Source organism: Sorex araneus, chromosome 1, assembly GCF_027595985.1.
Source record: "Sorex araneus isolate mSorAra2 chromosome 1, mSorAra2.pri, whole genome shotgun sequence".
In the NCBI taxonomy this organism is placed as follows: Eukaryota; Metazoa; Chordata; class Mammalia; order Eulipotyphla; family Soricidae; genus Sorex; species Sorex araneus.
The window spans coordinates 215,287,135-215,305,539 of record NC_073302.1 but is presented as its reverse complement, the minus strand read 5'-3'; the positions used below and the strand labels follow the sequence as shown (position 1 = coordinate 215,305,539).

At 36.0% G+C, this 18,405-nt stretch overlaps 1 protein-coding gene across 1 annotated transcript in view; it reads right to left on the bottom strand.

The window, feature by feature from the left end:
• The window catches only part of LRP1B (LDL receptor related protein 1B), a 1,943,003-nt gene that overhangs the window by 824,465 nt on the left and 1,100,133 nt on the right, over window positions 1-18,405 (bottom strand). Inside the window, exons 8-10 of the mRNA XM_055124030.1 lie at window positions 11,153-11,375; window positions 5,497-5,668; window positions 1,864-2,007 (exon numbers count right to left, since the gene is read on the bottom strand). Coding sequence (XP_054980005.1) covers window positions 1,864-2,007; window positions 5,497-5,668; window positions 11,153-11,375 — 539 coding nt within the window. The remainder of the gene's footprint in view (window positions 1-1,863; window positions 2,008-5,496; window positions 5,669-11,152; window positions 11,376-18,405) is intronic.

Here is an 18,405-nt window from a genome sequence, read left to right as displayed (position 1 = left end):
TATGATGCCTTATCTTTTGCTTGTGCGTATCTTCAATTCAAGTGAATGTAACGTTGATAGTGGCTTTCAGGAACCTTACAGAAACACCGTTCAGAAGCTGCTGCCCCAGAGGTTTCAGTATTTTTATGAGCACCTGTCTATTCGCATTGAGCCTTTCTGCTTAAAATGAGTAGAATGTTTATACCAATACAAGTATTTTCTTATCAGTCCATATGTGGAATGATCAAAGTTAATGTATCTCTTGTGGCAACCTTTATCCCCAAAATGTGTGTTTGCATGCATTGATTATGTCATGCTAGCATGACCAACAAGAAAAACCAGATCATCACACAGATTAAATGTGATTAAATGCTGGTTACAAATGTACACATTCACCCAAAGCCCACAATTTTTCTAATTCTGAATTCATTTGACACAGCATCTCCTCAATTCAGAGGATCATTGGTACATGAGCATTTCTATCTTTACCTTTCCAGCATTTGCAAAGTTAAAATTAAAATAACACATTAAAGTACATGACTCTTGTCTCTACAGTTATCTCTATGAAAGAATTTGTTCTACTAATCCTTTATATTTAAACTGAAAATAATTTGAGTTTAATTGTCTTATTTTATAGTCCTCATAAAGTACATAACAAGGAAGTAAAATAGATGTCAGGAGGGTAACTGGAGAGAGGAAAGAGAGAAATAAAATGCTGTTGCTATGACAAGACTTAGAAATGATCGGCAATGTGCCAAACAGTCACCACGTTTTTATCATATTGTTTTTTCTTCAATTATATATATGCATATATATGTGTGTGTTTGTTTGTACATACACACATATATTATTATAAGGCAGAATTTTGTCCTGCAAATCTGTAGTAGTAGAACATACTGGCTCCCATTTTTAAACTTCTACTTGGTATGTGCTTTTAAAGTCCCTGTTCTTCCTGTGATTAAAAAAAAAGACCTCTAATTTATTTTAAAATAAGCCATCCTACATCCTGTGCCTGGCCTATTGCACAGAAGTCACAGTGCTTGCCTTACACATAGCCAAATGCGTTAGAGGCCCAGCAACCTATATGATCCCCAGCCTACCAGGATTAAACCACATCTGGGTAAACACTGCACCCCACACTGCACCCCACACATGTTGTGATACTTGAAATAAGTTCAATAACATCATTCTTCTATTGCACTATATCTGATTATAAATACTCTAATTAAAAACTTAAAAAATTTCTGTGCACACATTTAAAGGTTATTAATGAAAACTAGTTAATTTAAATAAAAATGAGTAAATTGTTTCTAGCATTAAAAATTAATCAAATACACATCAGTAAAAGTGTCAGAGATTGATATTTAGCCAGCATAGCTCCAGGTGCCTGGAAACTTTAGTAATGGAATTAATGTTACTCCTAAAGTATGATAGATAAGGTAATGTATTACTTTATGTGGAAATATGTTGAATTAAATATCACCTCTCTAAGAGCAGTAGTTTGATTTAGATAAAGAAAAAATAAAGTGATCAGAACTTTTTTTAAGTAATTTAACTGAAAGTATTATTTAGGGTATTAGGTATTAATTAGGTATTAATGTTTGGTCTGTAGACAAACAACAATTGCTAAAATATTCTCAAATGTTTGTTGTCCTGAAAATTAATAAATTTAGGGAATCTGCAGTATAACTAGGCTTCTCCATCAGCTTATCAGGGGGAAAAAATGTCAGTGAATGCTGATTTCCAAAACACGACTGGTAGATATTTACGGTCAAATTTCACCTGATTAAGTTTCATGTTATTGATGCTGACGCTGCTAATTAAATTAAAAGTCCTACTTTGAATCCGTGGCTTCTGGCATAATGTTGGATCGCAACAACATACTTTTGCATGATCTGCCATCGCTCCCCAGGTTGAACCCCGTCCTGCAGCGACAAGTCCGCGCTTTGTAGCTGGCGCTCAGCAGACAGATGTGCGAACACCCCCCTGGCAGTCCGTATGGATCCACTTCACACGCATGGCTTCTGACTACAACAGATAAAGAACAGCACACTTGAAACTCTCCAAAGACAAGTTAATTATGTGTATCAGCATGTTGGAGATTTGACAGTGTTAGAAGAGGAAATCCAGCAAAAGTCTATACATCCAACTAGTCAGTTTAATAATTGATGGAAAAATACTTGCACCTCAGAAAAGAAGAAATAAAAATTTGCTAAAGATTTTACAGTTGATAAATAATTCTGAGAAGTAAATGTTCTTATGTAATTTAAACTGCAATCTAAATTTTGGTTGATACTTCCTATAATTTAAAATAAAGCATATATTTATTACTACTACAAAATATTTTCTAGTCTCATTTCTTTCTCAGGCCAAACCACTAATTTCACAACATTGCTTTTTTCATGTCTTAAAGAGTAGCTAGTTAGGTTTTCTGTTTGTTTAATTGTGGGGGGGTAAACATCACTTAAATTTTATGTACAATAAATAAAATTATAATCAATGACTGATTTTGAAGAGTATACATTTTAATGCATTTTTAAAAATGACCCAAATTATTAAAATACCTCAAGTCACTTCGTTTTTTGATGACCTGCAAAGAAATTTTTTTATTAATATTATACACAGATATAGCTATCATGTGTTACAAAATTACTTATGATTGGATTTCAGCAAACAATATTGCAAAACCAGTGCCTTATCCAATGTCCCCTTCCCTTCACCAATCCTTTTCCCTCTCACACACCTGCCAGCCGTAGGCACTTTAAAAATAAATTTTGGCCACTGGGGTTTAAAGTACTGTTACTGGTACAGTTAAGTTCATAACACTTAACCACTTCTAGCAGCCCTCCTCTTCCCTGAGATAACTTCCCTCTGCTATTGTTACAGTGTTCCCTTCCCTAATCTATCACTGCCTTTTCCAATTGTGGATCTGCAACTAAACACCAGTTCTCAGGCTCTTCAATTCTTTTGCCTTTGGGTTTTAACAAGCTTCTTCTCAGTCTACACGTTCAGTTACTGTCTTCCCTCTTTCACTGCTATGATTTCTCAGTGTCCAATATTTGGAACTCTTCTTCATCTGTGGTTATTCTCTTGATTATCACACATCAATTTCATTTTAAGCCATCAATTGATGGCTTTAAGTACCATCAATATGCTGATGACTCCCAGTTTGCTATCTCTAGTCTGAAACTGCCCCTTAAATCCAAAACTGTAATTTAGATTACCTCCTGAAAATCTCTGCCTAGAGCTATGAGAGATACTTTTAAAAAAAAAATCTATGAATATTATACTTTTCAGCATCACAGACATAGGACACTGGCCTTATTGCTTCCTTATGGGAGATGTGAATTTGAGACCTGACTCCATAAATGATCTTTTAGCGCCCCATGAAAAATTGCTGAACACAGAGAAGTTAGGAGTAAGAATTAAATATAACCAGGCATTGTCTCCAAATCAGAGTATCTATACCTATATCTATCTATTTATAGATATAGAAATAAACATATGCCTATATGTATTTATAGATATAGAAGACATATAACTATATAATCTATATATAGACATGATATATATTTACAGAATAAATCTGTATCTGTATTTTTTTTTAATTTTTTATTGTGGAAAGTTACAAAGTTACAAAGTTTTCAGGTTTCAATCTCAGTTATACAATGCTCGAATACCCATCCCTTCACCAGTGCTCATATTCCACCAGCAAGAATCCCAGTATAGCTCCACCCCGCCCCCTCACACCCCAAACCCCCCCATGCCCCTAGCCCCCCCACCCTAAGGCCCCCCCTCCTGTGTAACTAATAAATTTCACTTTACTTTCATTTTGATTGCATACAATATTTCAACAAAACTCACTATTATTGTTTGGAGAGTCTCTCCCCTAAAGTCAGAACTGCTGAAAAAGAAGCATTAGGTAATTTGTTTTCCATTGCTGAGGATGAAGAAGTGTGAGGTCGAGTGACCACACTTAGCGGCCTCTCAGTTTTGGGTTTCTGTAATTTAGTATTTTAGTAACTAAGTCCAGAGAGATATCTGCCAGAAGTTGCATCGTTGCCAACTTGTACTCTGACATACACCCCCAAATATATGATCATCTAATCTTTGATAAGGGAGCAAGAAATGTGAAGTGGAGCAAGGAAAGCATGTTTAACAAATTGTGCTGGCAAAACTGGACGGCTACATGCAAAAAAATGGGCTTAGACCTCCATCTATCACCATGTACAAAAATCAGATCAAACTGGATTAAAGACCTCAACATCAGACCAGAATCCCTAAGGTACATTGAAGATAAGGTCGGCAAAACCCTCCACGACATTGAAGCCAAAGGTATCTTCAAAGCTGACATGCCACTGGCTAAGCTAGTGAAAACAAAGATAAATAAATGGGACTGTCTCAAACTAAGAAGCTTCTGCAACTCAAAAGAAACAGTGACCAAAATACAAAGACAGTCTACAGAATGGGAAAGGATATTTATGCAGTACCCATCTGATAAAGGGTTGATAACAAGGATATACAATGCACTGGTTGAACTCCACAAGAAGAAAACTGCCAACCCGATCAAAAAATGGGCTGATGAAATGAACAGAAACTTTTCCAAAGAAGAAATCCGAATGGCTAAGAGGCACATGAGAAAATGTTCAACATCACTAATCATCAGGGAGATGCAGATCAAAACAACAATGAGATATCATCTCACACCACAGAGACTGGCCCACATCCCCAAAAACAAAAGCAACCGGTGTTGGCGTGGATGTGGGGAGAAAGGGACTCTCCTTCACTGCTGGTGGGAATGCCGACTGGTTCAGCCCTTTTGGAAAACAATATGGACGATTCTCAAAAAGTTAGAAATTGAGCTCCCATTTGACCCAGCAATACCACTCCTGGGAATATATTCCGGAGAGGCAAAAAGGTATAGTAGAGATGACATCTGCATTCCCATGTTCATTGCCGCTCTGTTCACAATAGCCACAATATGGAAAAAACCAGAGTGCCCGAAAACAGATGATTGGCTAAAGAGGCTCTGGTATATTTACACAATGGAATACTATGTGGCTGTCAGGAAACATGAAGTCATGAAATTTGCATACAAGTGGATCAACATGGAAAGTATCATGTTGAGTGAAATGAGTCAGAAAGAAAGAGACAGACATAGAAAGATTGCACTCATATGTGTATCTGTATATTTTTTATGCTCCTTAAAGCTTGCTTTTTATAAACTAGAAAAATTCAATTATTTCAAAAGCTTAGGTCAAACTAGAATTACCTTTCTTGACTCTCTTTTAAAATCCATGCTTACATCTCTGTCTCCAAATACATCCTAAGTCTAACTTCTATGCACTACTTTTACTGCTACTCTCAAAATCTAATTCACCTACTCTCCAACTTTCAACTACTTTTTTTTCTGACAGTCAACACAGCAAGCACAGTTTTTTTGTTGATCATCTGTTTGTTTGCTTTATTTTTTTTAAATCAGCCATTTCAAGGCTAAAAAGAGGTTTTACATCTTACCTGTTGGTTGAGTTCTTTTTTGATATACTCGAATTCCTCGAGCATTTTCCATTTTAATAAATGAATGAATATAAGTGCCATTAAATCGGTTTATCTTCATGATATTGGAGTTATCAGAATTGGTTGCATACAAATAGTCTTCAAATACAGTTAAACCATAAAGATGTTTCACCTTTTAAAGAGAAGCAAAAGATATGATTTTTAAAATCATGTCTGTAACTGGGAAGAAAAACTGATTGTTCTCTCTTAATAAAAAAAACTTTATAGTAGAAGATTCACTAGCATATTGTTTATCAAAATAATTAAACATTTTATTGTTTACTTTTTCCTCTGACTCCAAGCAAAAAAGAGATAGTTTTATTTGCACTTCAATACAAAAATATTTCATAAGTTACTTTTCAAATTTTTAATCATATTTGATAATTGTTTGGTAATATGCTTTTGACACTCTAAAATAAAATCTGTAATGTTTGAGAGGTGTAAAATAACATAGCCTCAGGGTAGTTTAGGTTTATTGTGTTGTTCCTATCACAGTGCTCCCATTCCTCTGCGTTTATTTGTAACTTCGTTTTTGTGCTCTGTTGACTTGTAAATATTGTTTTCCTCATCTCCTTGAGTCCTTTGCATAGTTTATTCAGAACCATGTTGTTTTTTTGTATGGGCACAGGAAGACTGTAGCAAATGCTATGCTTTTGTAACCTGGAGTCATTTGACTCTACACCATATTTTCCTCCTGAGCATCTGTTCTCTCGACCTAAGCCTCTGCTGCCCTTACTTCCTAGCACCCCCAAAGGCAGGGTCCTGATGAAGGATGGGATGGACCCAGGGCAAGCGGTGGGTATGTGCTACCCTGGCATCGAGATGGGCCTGGCCAAAGTGCCTAATGTTTAACTATAAGTAAAGAGCTTAGTCATCGACAAAGCCGTCATGATCTAAGAAGTAATAACTAGATTCGGACCTTGCTAGGGTTAGGAATGATTAATCTGGCCTAGGTGCTGTAGTCTGAGTCTGTGGCAAGATGTTGCCAGGAGAGCTGCCCTATCAGCCTCAGTGTATCTCTTATTGTGTCCATACAAAATAACCAAAGGAGAAAAACACCTTACGAGGTATTTTGCCTGTGGGTGTGCCCTCAGGAAGGGCTTCTTTATGTTGAATTTGCTACTGGGCTGCACTTGGTGTGGGCCCAGAGAGTAAGGTGGAGAGAGACAAACAGGGGTGTAGAGACTAGTAGGAAGTGGAGGAGAATCTGGAGAGCGGGGATGGAGGAGTGAGGACCTAGAAAGGAAGAGGGAGTGAGATGAGAGAGATGAGAGACTGAATAAATGGTCACTAGTTAGCAACTGGCTTGATCCTGTTTCCTCTTCTGTCTGCCCCATGGCCTGGGAATCCCCGGCTGGGTGAGCGAACCAGGAACAACCCCAAACCCGGGTGCCAACGGGGAGAGCCGATGGGGAGAGCCACTGGGTCTCGCCCCCAGCCACCCCAGCAGAGTTATTTACAGAGAGGGATACATTTCATACGGAGTGAAAGTCTGAAATATTTTAAGATTTATCCTTCATATGCTTATACATATGTAGAATCCACCAAAGCATAGTTTTGTCTTTACGCGAACTAAGAGCCTGGGGATAGTATAGAGGGCAGGGAATATGTTTCGTTTTGTTTTGTTTTTCATGAAAAAGAGCCTGAGTTTGACTCCTGAAGCTGCATGCCATTAGCTTTAAAAGACCCTAAGAAAGTACTGGAGTGGTCCTGGTGGTGTCTGTCACTGATGGCAAGAATGACAACATGACCAGGTCCTAGTATTGAGCCATCAAAGGTGGTTGGCCAGGTCTCTCCTGGACTGGCCCCTGGGCCCATGGAGAACTACTGGGTTGATGAAAACACTGGGTAAATTTAAAATAGACAAATATTTTAAACTTTTAAAAATGAAAAGGACTAATGACAAATCAGTTTTAAAATACGTTTTTAAGTTTAAAATCACGTTCTTGTCACTTAAAATTTAGTATAATATACTCCAGTATGAAAAATAACATAGAAAAATAAGATTTAAAAAATTACTTTAAATATTAACATCTTAATAAAATATTTTTATGAAACATTGAAAACAAAAATTAAATGTTTGGTTTGGTGAAAACTATGATTATTATAATTTTGGACAAAGTGCCACTCTGGTCCTTGAAAAGGTTGTCTTGAGTGTGACATAGAATAGACATCTTAAAATTATGAACTATGGACCAGGCAAAGAATGAGTCTGCTGATTTTCTCACACAAAGAAAGGCACAGGTGAGGCACATTGTCTTTGGAAATTCCTTGCATTATTCTTACTTTAAATATTTCTGGTCCACAATGTGATGAAACTTTCAATTTATTATTGGCTTATAAATATGTTTGATAAAAAGTGTCTGTCGCTATTCTTTGGCAAGATACTTCAGTTTTAGTGTTCTTTTAATATAGATCTGTAGTTAAAATAATTGTGAAAGTGACAAAGGGCTCCTCCACTCCTGAGTGGTCATGATCCAGAGGCACACAAACCAATTTAAGAACCCAGTGGCTTCTGGCATAAATCCAGAACTTAATTACTAAAATACCAGAAATCCAAAACCTCGAGGTCTCCGTTGTGGCCATGCAACATCATATGCTCTTCATTATCAGCTATAGAAAACAAATTATCAAATGATGCCTTTTCAGCAGTTCTGATTGTTGGAGGGATATTTCAAATAATAATAATGTTTTTTCTGTTGAAACTGTTGCAGTAAGGTTTGGTTAGGTAGTCTGAGGCATTGAGATATACACCCGAAAGAAATAATTTATGGAGGATCACAAACTCTGGTGTTGTGCCCCAGAGCATCCTGTTCAGCCCCTTTTATTAACTAGCTTAATGTTCTAACCAATGAGATTCAGCCACAGAGGCAGAATGTGCAAATTAACTTAGTCAATAGAAACAGTAGTTACATAGTCAGTTACATAACCTGAAGCATAGTCAGTTACAATAACAGTAATAGAAAAACAATTTTTACATCCAAGCCTAGTTAGGCCTGAGATTGTGAGATGTTGTACACCAACACAAACATTGAATGTAATCATAGTAAAGAGAGAGTAAAGTGAAAACCATCTGCCACACAGGCAGGGTGGGGGGTGAGAGGGGAGTATACTGGGGTTCTTGGTGGTGGAACATGTGCACTGGTGAAGGGATGGGTGTCTGATCATTGTATGACTGAGACTTAATCCTGGAAGCTTTGTAACTGTTCTCATGGTGATTCAATTTAAAAAAAAAAAAAATTGTGAAAGTGTTTGAGGTATGAATAAAAAATTTTGAAGAAGACATACACCATATTTTATTTTAATCTGAAAGTCTTGTCAGTATTTTAAGAAAACATTATTTTATTTGTTTTCATTCTAACATAACTAATCATTGTTTGTGGTCCTTCCTAAAGAGACATGAGTGAATGAAATTGCCTTTTGCATGTTGTTTTGAGATAATCTATTATTTCTTCTCTTCTAGGTAAGAAAAACAACTAGAATTAATGGGAGAATTGCTTAGTGTTAAAGATCAAGTAATATCATTCTGGTTTAACTCCTGAATGAATGTGTGTGGGTGGGGGGAGCTGGGATAGAGGTGAAGCAGAAATACATGTTTTTACTGGTATCATTATCCACAGAGTTGACATGATATTTCCTTAACATGCCAGAGCCCTAATTTGGTGCAGACAGAAATAATTTATCTGTCAATAAATATAACCAATTGTCTTGCACACGCCCAACCCGGGTTGGAATCCCAGCATCCCATATGGTCCCCCAAGCACTGCCAGAGGTAATTCCTGAGTGCAGAGCCAGGAATAACCCCTGTGCATTGCTGGGTGTGACCCAAAAAGAAAAAAAATATAAGTCCTAAGCAGGACTTTCTCGTTACCATTTAGCATGCTTTCTTCAGATTTGGGGTCTAAACCCTTGGGTGTTGTTTGTGCTTATGGATAAGACAGGCTGATATAGGAAAAATTGTCCACACAATAAAAATTTACTCTGACATTATTCACAGCCTCCTCCTCTACTTTCAGACGTGTATGTTTCCTATGAAGTAAGGACTCTTATGCCTATTCTGCTAACACCCACAGCACAGGTGGGAAGAATTTTGGAGTACTAGATAGAACATTCTGCATATAACCCAAATACTTCAAAAATTGTATTTATGTTGGATTACTTGGTGGTAGACTAAGCATATGTTTAGGGAACCAGCAAAGCACAGGCAATAGAATTTTTTTTTAGAAAATCATTAAATTTTCAGATAGCAAAATACTTTTAAAAGTTATCTTGGGAAAATGTATTTGAATTCCTGATCTCTGCTGTATGATTTAAATGTTTAATTACAAATAGTCAAAAGAAGATCTCCATATTAGGAGGATACTAAGAACTTATCAAAAGCTTGCCACAAAAGACATGGTTTTGGTGACCAGAAAGATAGTGTATAGGGGTTGAAGCATCCGCCATGCATGAAGTTAGTCCTGGTTTAAGAGATTCTCGGAAGCACATGATCTCCTGAAACAATCAGGGTGTATCCCTGAAGCCCAGGAGCATAACTGAGTGTGGTTCAAAACAACCTAGATGAGCAGCCAGGGTGGACTGTGGAGTTCCTGGCACTGCTGATGTCAAGGCGTACTGTAATGATGGCCACAGACAGTGAACATCGGTCTGGTCATCTAAGAATCAACAGAAGGACCATTTGGACTTAAGAACACCACGTGTGATGCAGTGTACTCACACACAACTTCCTCCAGGAAAAGATATATAAAGGTTTTAGGACATTAAAGTTAAGAGAATTAACTGGTATCTCCACTAATATTAGATACTCAAATATCTAACTTACCGGAGTAGAATATTTGTTTATCTTCCAAGAAAGGGAAATATTATGTTCAAGAAAACATTTAGATAAAGAAAGGAGCATTCAAGGATAACTAAAGAATACCCTGACCTGGCATCTTCAAAAGGACCAAGGAACCAGAGACAGTACAGAGAGAAGGTGCTCTTTTCACATGTGACTGTTGCAGGTTTCAATCCCAACCAGCCTCTGTCCTTGAGTTCATGGTCAGGAATAAGCCCTGAGCACCACTGGATGTGTTTTGCCTCAGTCCCAAAAGAGGCAAAAGAATTCATTTTTATTTTGCTCCACATAGGAAATTTGTGCTCTGCTATTTTCAATTAAATTTTAAAATAAAATAGGAGTGACAAAGGCTTGTTTTTACTTACAGCTCTCCGTTAGGTGTTTATTGAATGCTATGTGCAAAAACTAACAATTTAGCAAGTTATGCATTTTCTCATGTGAGAATTTTTCAAACCTCAGTAATATTCAAAAAAATATTTCGAGAACAAAATTTAATCTAACCTAATAAAATAAAAAGGATACTTTTGTAAGCAAGCATTTGCTTTTGTTAACAATATATTTCCCGTGCCATATGAGATAGATGGGAATGTAGTTCCCTTTGGATGAACCACTTAAATTAGTTTTCTAGTAATAAGGTAATCATATCTGTCCCATGTAATACCATTTTTCACGACATTGCATCTTGACTTAATAAGAAATTCAAACCCTTAAAGTGTGGATCTTTGTTTTTTGATATCATATTATTACTTCAGTTGCACTTGCCAATAAAATTGCACTTACTTGTCTGCCTTGAATGATCGTATGTCTGTTTTTGCCTTGATAGTCCACCACTTCGACATAATCCAAGTAAAGGTCTACCCAGTAAACCAGTTTGTTGACTAGATCTAGTGCCAGCGCAGCTGGTTGTTCTGTCTTTGAATCAATTATCCTTGTTCTGTTCATCCCATCCATGTCACATCGCTCCACTTTGGCCACATTCCCGTAGTCAGTAAAGAAAAGTTTTCTGTTGAAAGAAAACTAAATGTTAAAGTGGAAGGGGGAAAAGCATATTCAATAAAACCATCTGTAAAAAGCAGAACTTTTCCTTCTAATTTATTTCAGTGATTACATCTGTTAGCTTCCCATAACCATTTCCATATAATATCACTCATAAACAGAGAAATCTGCTAATGAATATTGCAGGGCATAAGGGAGCAGGTTAACCAACAACTGTAAAATTTCCCCAAAAGGAATGATTATGATGGGTTTATTTTTATATTAGGAGAAATGTTTCTGGAAGCCTCCTAGAGCTGATATGCATGCAACCCAGGAGATGACTGCAGTGCATTTACTGTAAACATGCAAAATGAACCAAGCTACCAGGCCAGGGCATGCACGCTACCAGGTTTTATCTCTGACCTGCTTTTCAAGTTATTTGGCAACGTGTTTCTCCCTATAAAAAGCTATTATGTGGAGCTCAATGACCCCATGAGAATAGGAAACATGGAAAGGAATTAAGCAGATGGAAAAGCAAATGTGCTGAGTATAGTAACTGAAATAAAATACAAGTAATCTTCCCAAAACCAATCCCAAGATCTCCTTTGTATTCTCAAATCACGAAGCTTCATAAAGGAATTGCCGGTTATTTTTCCTTTTTGTCCCCTTCCATATTTTGAAGAAAAAGGGTGGAAAGAAATGTGAGACATTGAGACAACACAATATTCCATGGAGCACGTAGTGTCTGTCAAAGCTTTAAATACCTCTAACAATTCAGTGTCTAATATTTGATTAGTATTCACTATGTTTAGTAAACGCAAATCAATTTCAATTAACCTGACAATATTTTAACGAGATTACCTACTCATGAGACTAAATTACATTTGTAAATAGCAGACCATCTTCCCTTGACTTAAATAAAATTTCAAGAATAATCAGATTTACAGTGAATAAGCAATATTAAGATTGCCAAGAGTAAAGAATATTTGATTTTACAAACTTAGTGAATTACTTTTACATTACTTTTCTCAATCTCGTTGCATTATGTAACAGTATGGGGTAACTTTAAGGATTAAAAAAAATATTCCTTAACCTTTAATTAAGTTCTTTCTACCGTTGTGGGCTCTGAATAATTTTTATAGATTAATATGCACTGTGCCATGATAGTGTGAACCAGATTTTATTATGAGTATATATTTCCCCAAATGTTCTTGAAAGATCAATTTATCACAATAAATTAAAAATTATTTTTCAAGTGACATTCCATTCAGGTGAAGAGCATTTTATTCCAGTGGAGAATAAATAAAGGCATATGGTGCTATATTTTCTTGTCATTTAAATTATCAACCCTTTAATCTGCAGCTCTTACACAGACATACTGCACACATCACTCTCACTTTACTGCCTTCATCTTTCTTCATTTGTAAACCTAATTGCTAATAGCTATCCCAAGTTAATATAGGGAGAAAACAATTTTTCTTTGATTACTATAAAACATTAAAGACTATTCTTCATATATGAAGGCTTTCTTATCATATATCGCCCTAACTAAAAAGCATCTTACTTTTATGATTGTATTTTCTTATTGTTCTGTTTTTCAGAGCTAAAAGATGCAGATCTGTAGGTAGCTTTGGGACATGGGAGATGTAGAAGATGGATGCTCTGGCCCGCTATGTGTAGTGTGGTGAGTATAGACCATGTATAAAAGGTGATAGGAACAGACAGTAGCAACAGTTGAAATGCTGTTGAACAGAAAAAATGAGTCTGGAAATAGAGACTCCTCGGAAGTCATCTTGAGATGACTTAATTGGATTTGATACTAAAAGGAAAAAAAGGAAAGTGTTAAAAACAAGAAAATTGGAGGCATCCATTACTGAAAACCAATTGAATCAAATTAGAAATTATAGTCAAAGAAAACACTGATTGTTCAAAAAGTCTGAGAGATGTTTCAGCACAATGGGTTGTGGTAAGTGATGGCATGTATTATGTAACAGTTTTTAAAAGAAATATAGTAAGACGATGACATGAGTGTGGGATTTGTTCAAATATCAGCATGTTTTATACTTCTGCTTGCAAAGTTCAGTTGTGGGGGAAAACAAACCAGAAAATAGTGGAGGTCAGAAAAATTAGATTTTTTTTAATATCAGTTTTTACTCACTTTGGTCTACTGTTGTAGGAATGATAAAACTGAATCTTTTACTTATTGGTCATTATAAAATGAATTGAGTTTTATCTGAATGGTTTCAGCCAACATATGAAATAAATGTAAATATACAACTCATTAAAATTGTAGTGTTCTGCTGGCTGTGTAAAATAAAAAGAGCAGGAGGAATTCGGGTAAATGAAGTGTGACTAAGCTGCAAGTATGAATAAAAACGTGTTGTGTCCCCTGAACATAACACAATAGCTATTGCCCAGTGGAGATTCAAAATGATTATTTAAACTATACAGTATCAGTCCAACTGCAGAATTCTCTTATGATTTCATCTGCTCACTTATTGAAATGCAAACATTTGCTATGCTCCCCAGTATAATAAAATAAAGACCATGCAAATGGGAACAGTACATATACATAGTCTGGTAATTATTTAGATGCTTCTTTTGTTTGTTTTAGTACTATTTTAATTTTAGCTTAAAATTTCCTACTCTTGGGGCCAGAGAGATATATCACTCAATGGTAACTCACTTGCCTTGCAAGCAACTGATCTGGGTGTGATCCCCTGCATCCCTTATCATCCCCTGGGCCAACCAGGAGTGATACCCAAGTGCAGAGCCAGGAGTAAGCCCTGATCACAGCAAGGTGCAAACCCCAAACAGAAAAATAAGAAGATACATCTGATTAAACCATCCTATAAAGAAAAGCCTCATTCCTGGCTCCTACATTTCTGATTGAGGCATGGTTGGTAAGAAAATTTGGTATACAAAAGGTAAAGTTCTTAATGATCTCAAACCTAATTTACATTTTGTGTTATATGATTAGAGGGGATGATAAACCATTCTTTTCTCTCCTGTAAAATCTTTATCAAGATACTAGAAAATATTAATAAAGCCTTGTGAACTACATTATTGCACAGATCATTGTAATTACCTGTGAGCTGAAAAGGGCCAATTATTTCTACTTTTCAGATTCACATCTATATGGTTATCCACTCTGGGCTCTAATACAAATTGAAAGCATTCCTGTTATTTTTACCTCATTATTTTGAAATAATTTTAAGCTTAGGAAAACTTAAGAATGGTAAAAAGGAGTTGGAAAGTTAGTACAAATTTAAGCATTTGCCTTACATGTGACCCTCCAAGTATCACCACGGGCAACTTTTGAACACAAGGTGGAGAGTGGCCCCTAAGGAAAGCTTGTGCAAGCCCCTCCCAGCCAAACAGATAAGCAAATAAGCGAACATAAATCATAGTGGGCTAGCATCAGGGAGATATCTCCAAAGCTGGGTGGTATGCTTTGCATTCAGAAGCTCTGGATTCAATTTTCTGCTTAGTGTGGTGCAGAGAGAACTATCAGGAGGAATCCCAAGCACTGAAATGGGAACTGTCTTTGAATACTGCTTTGCGCAGCCTTTAAAACAAAGAAACTGCATGATTAAATGAACGCCAATCACTTTCACCTAGATTCTCCCACTGCCCAAGTATTTTTATAAAATAATTGATGTAAACTTTGAGTCATCTGAGAGAAAAATGACAAGCATCATGACCCTTTACACTTGAATATTCAGCTTGTGTCACCTAAGTACAGGGCATTCCCTTGCATAATCAAAGCAAGCAATGCAAATCAATATTTGGAAAACAAATGGAATGTGTAACTTTCATTCAAATTTTGCCTGGAGACTAATAAAGTTCTCTGTAGTAACAATTATGTTTCTTTTCCAACTCAGAATCCAGTGGAGTAGCACTTATTGCATTTAATTGTCTTTTTTTCTCTAGCCTCCTTTAATCTTCAGTGCTTCTTTGTTGTTCATGATGTCACCCTTTCTGAAGGGCAAATGGGTTTCTTTGAACAATAGCTTTATTTGGAGTTTGTTGCTTTTACTCCTAATTAGATTCTGTTCTGCTTTTAGAGTCAAAATACAATGTTATAGAGTTTTCTGTTACTGCTCCCAACAACTTACAAATAGATAAACTTATGCTACATAGCAATTCTATAAAAAGTCAATCAGATGTGGGCTGGAGCTATAGTACAGGGGGAAGCGCATTTGCTTTGTATGTGGCAGACCCTGGTTTGATCTCCGGCATCTTATATGGTCCCCTGAGCACCGCCAAGAGTGATCCCTGAGAGCAGAGGCAGGAGCATCATTAGGTGTGTTCCCAACACACACACAGGCACACACACTCAAACACACAACACACACAATAGGCAACGCATGGTCTTGTGTGCTTAGACTCATTGGTGTGATGCTTGGCTCTAGGGCCAGCAGAAACACCTGCGTGATACGCTGAGTGTCATGCTGTGATGGGTAGACTTGAAATTTAGGGGCAACATATGTTATCCAGGTGCTCTTTCTGACACAACCCTTTTTTACTTCAAGCAATCTCAACCACACTTTCAGCATCTCCTTCTACCAGAAGCTTTCAGCTTCTAGAAGTACAGGTTGATAGCACAGCTTTTTGTATGAGAAATCTGTAGGATATTGGAGACCTTGCCTAAATCTGCCTGTTGGCTCTTTCTGTGAGACTGCACTGCTTACTTCCCTCTAGTTTTCCTGTGCCTTCAATTATATCTAAAATAATTTTCTAGTATAAAGGAAATGATAGGCATTATGGTTTTCTTGTTCTCTACATATTACTTATTGTTATTCATTTCCTACTAACACTAAAATTAAAATTAAATATTGTTCTATTATATATTTTATTATATTAGCATTTTTATCTACTTATAGTAGTATTAAAAGTATAGTGCAGCAGCGAGGATGTTTACCTTGCATGCGGTCAATCCAGGTTCGATTTCCGGCATCGAAATTGTCCCCTACAAGGAGTACTACTAGCACTACCAGGAGTAATTCCTGAGTGCAGAGCCAGGAGTAACCCCTGTGCATTGCCGGGTGTGACCCAAAAAGCAAAAAGTGTAGGCGCCATTCATTTTCACTGTTTCATTGTTCCCTCACTTCCCTCTCTCTCCTATTTTGGTAACCATAGTTCTGTCGTCAGTAAAAGTGTTGTGTGCTTTTTTAAATATATATTATCCATTCTCTTGCTTCATTTATGCATGCACAACATGTGATTAAGATGATCTGGCATTTGTCCTCTCTGACTTATTTCACTTAATGTAGTATCTTATAGTACCATCTGAGTTACAGCAACAAAACAGGACTTTACCTTTCTCTATTGTTGAGTAGAACTCTATGGTGTGTGAATGCCCTAATTTCAATATCCACTCATCTGATATTGAGCTTTTGTCTTTTCCTGGGTCCTGATTATTGTACATAATAATGAACAAAGTGAAGCAACTATATTTGCTTTATGAACAAAATGAAGCAACTATATTTGTCTTGTTTTGCTTTATTTTGGCAGGGGCACGCCTGCTAGTGCATAGGACTTACTTCTGGCTCTGTGCTTAGGGATGACTCCTGACAGGAACGCCTGGGATCCAACCCAGTCAAGCCTCTGCAAGGCAAGCATCCTTCCAGTTACACTACTTCTCTGGCCATGTACATGTATTTTCCAATTAATATTTCTGTGTTTGGAGGATAGATGTGAAGGAGTAATATTGCTTTTATCTTTAATTTTTTGGGGAGAACTCCATATCATCTTTTATAGAATGAATCAAATATACTATTTCTAAGATAACTTAATTACATCATAAAGCACAGGGACATCTATCTAAATTTTCAATTACTTATTTAGCTCATATTTACATGTCAGAATCTGTAGAAAGTATCATGCATGTAATTTTGTCATATAACATAGACATGTAAAATAAGTTTTGACTGAAATTACTATGATTAATATATCCTTATTTTTTCTAGATGTAAGTTTATGTTGGATAGTAAAAACTGAGGAGTATTGATAATTGTCACAGATACAAATAAAAAAAATCACAAGGAAATGCCTGCGGACAATGGAAATGTATAGCTTACTGTTATTAGAAGTATATACCTACACTTAAAAAAAATCCTTTCATATACTGATATTTTAAGACATGCTTTTCAGCTGATAATAATAATAAACTCTGCATTTGCAGTTGTTATGTTCCTTCTATCTTTAATACAAAGGGAAATTTAAACATGTCAAAATTCTAACCATGTCCTTGTAGGCTAGTCAACTTAGTTTTGTATCACCATTGTTCCCTCTGACATTTTAGTTCTACTTTAATGATGAAATTTTCAAATTTTCCAAGAGTTCTCAGTAATGATACTATTAATTTGAACCACTTAAATGTGAAGCTATAAAACATTTCATTGTGGAATACATAGATGAGAATAACTTATAAACTGAATAAATTAATTATTCTGATCATGAAAATTCTGTTCATCAACCATGCATAAAACAGAAAACTGCATTTATTTGCATTTCAGAAAAAAGAATGTATTGTCCTTAGCAAGGATTACCTTAGAAGTTTCTAGCAGTTTTGTCTCTGAAACAATTTATTTATGTGATTAGTATAAATAATAATACAACTATATTTTTTTCTTCCATTGGCTATGCAAGAATTGAACAAGCAAGCAGTTTTCTGAATTTTTCAGGCTAATTAAAGTGTGCTAAGAATTAAAGTAGGGATGCAAAATTATTCAGCATTACAATTTGAAAATGCAATTGCAAATTTGAAAGAGTAATCAGTCTTTGAAGTGAGAGGTTTAAATCCAAATTATATTAGTTCCTGCTACTTAAGGAATATCGATGAAAAACAATTAAATTATATTCTTTGTCTAAACCAGACAGACAGTTTTTTATTGATTTATTTTTCTTGCTTGAAATTTTTACTTTTGTTGTTTAAAAATATATTTCTTGAACTTGCTTTTTCACTCATATGTAAACACACTGAAATTAGACTTGACATGCAATCCCTTGCTCTTAGCTGGCTACTCTGTATTCTAAAAACAACCCACTAATGA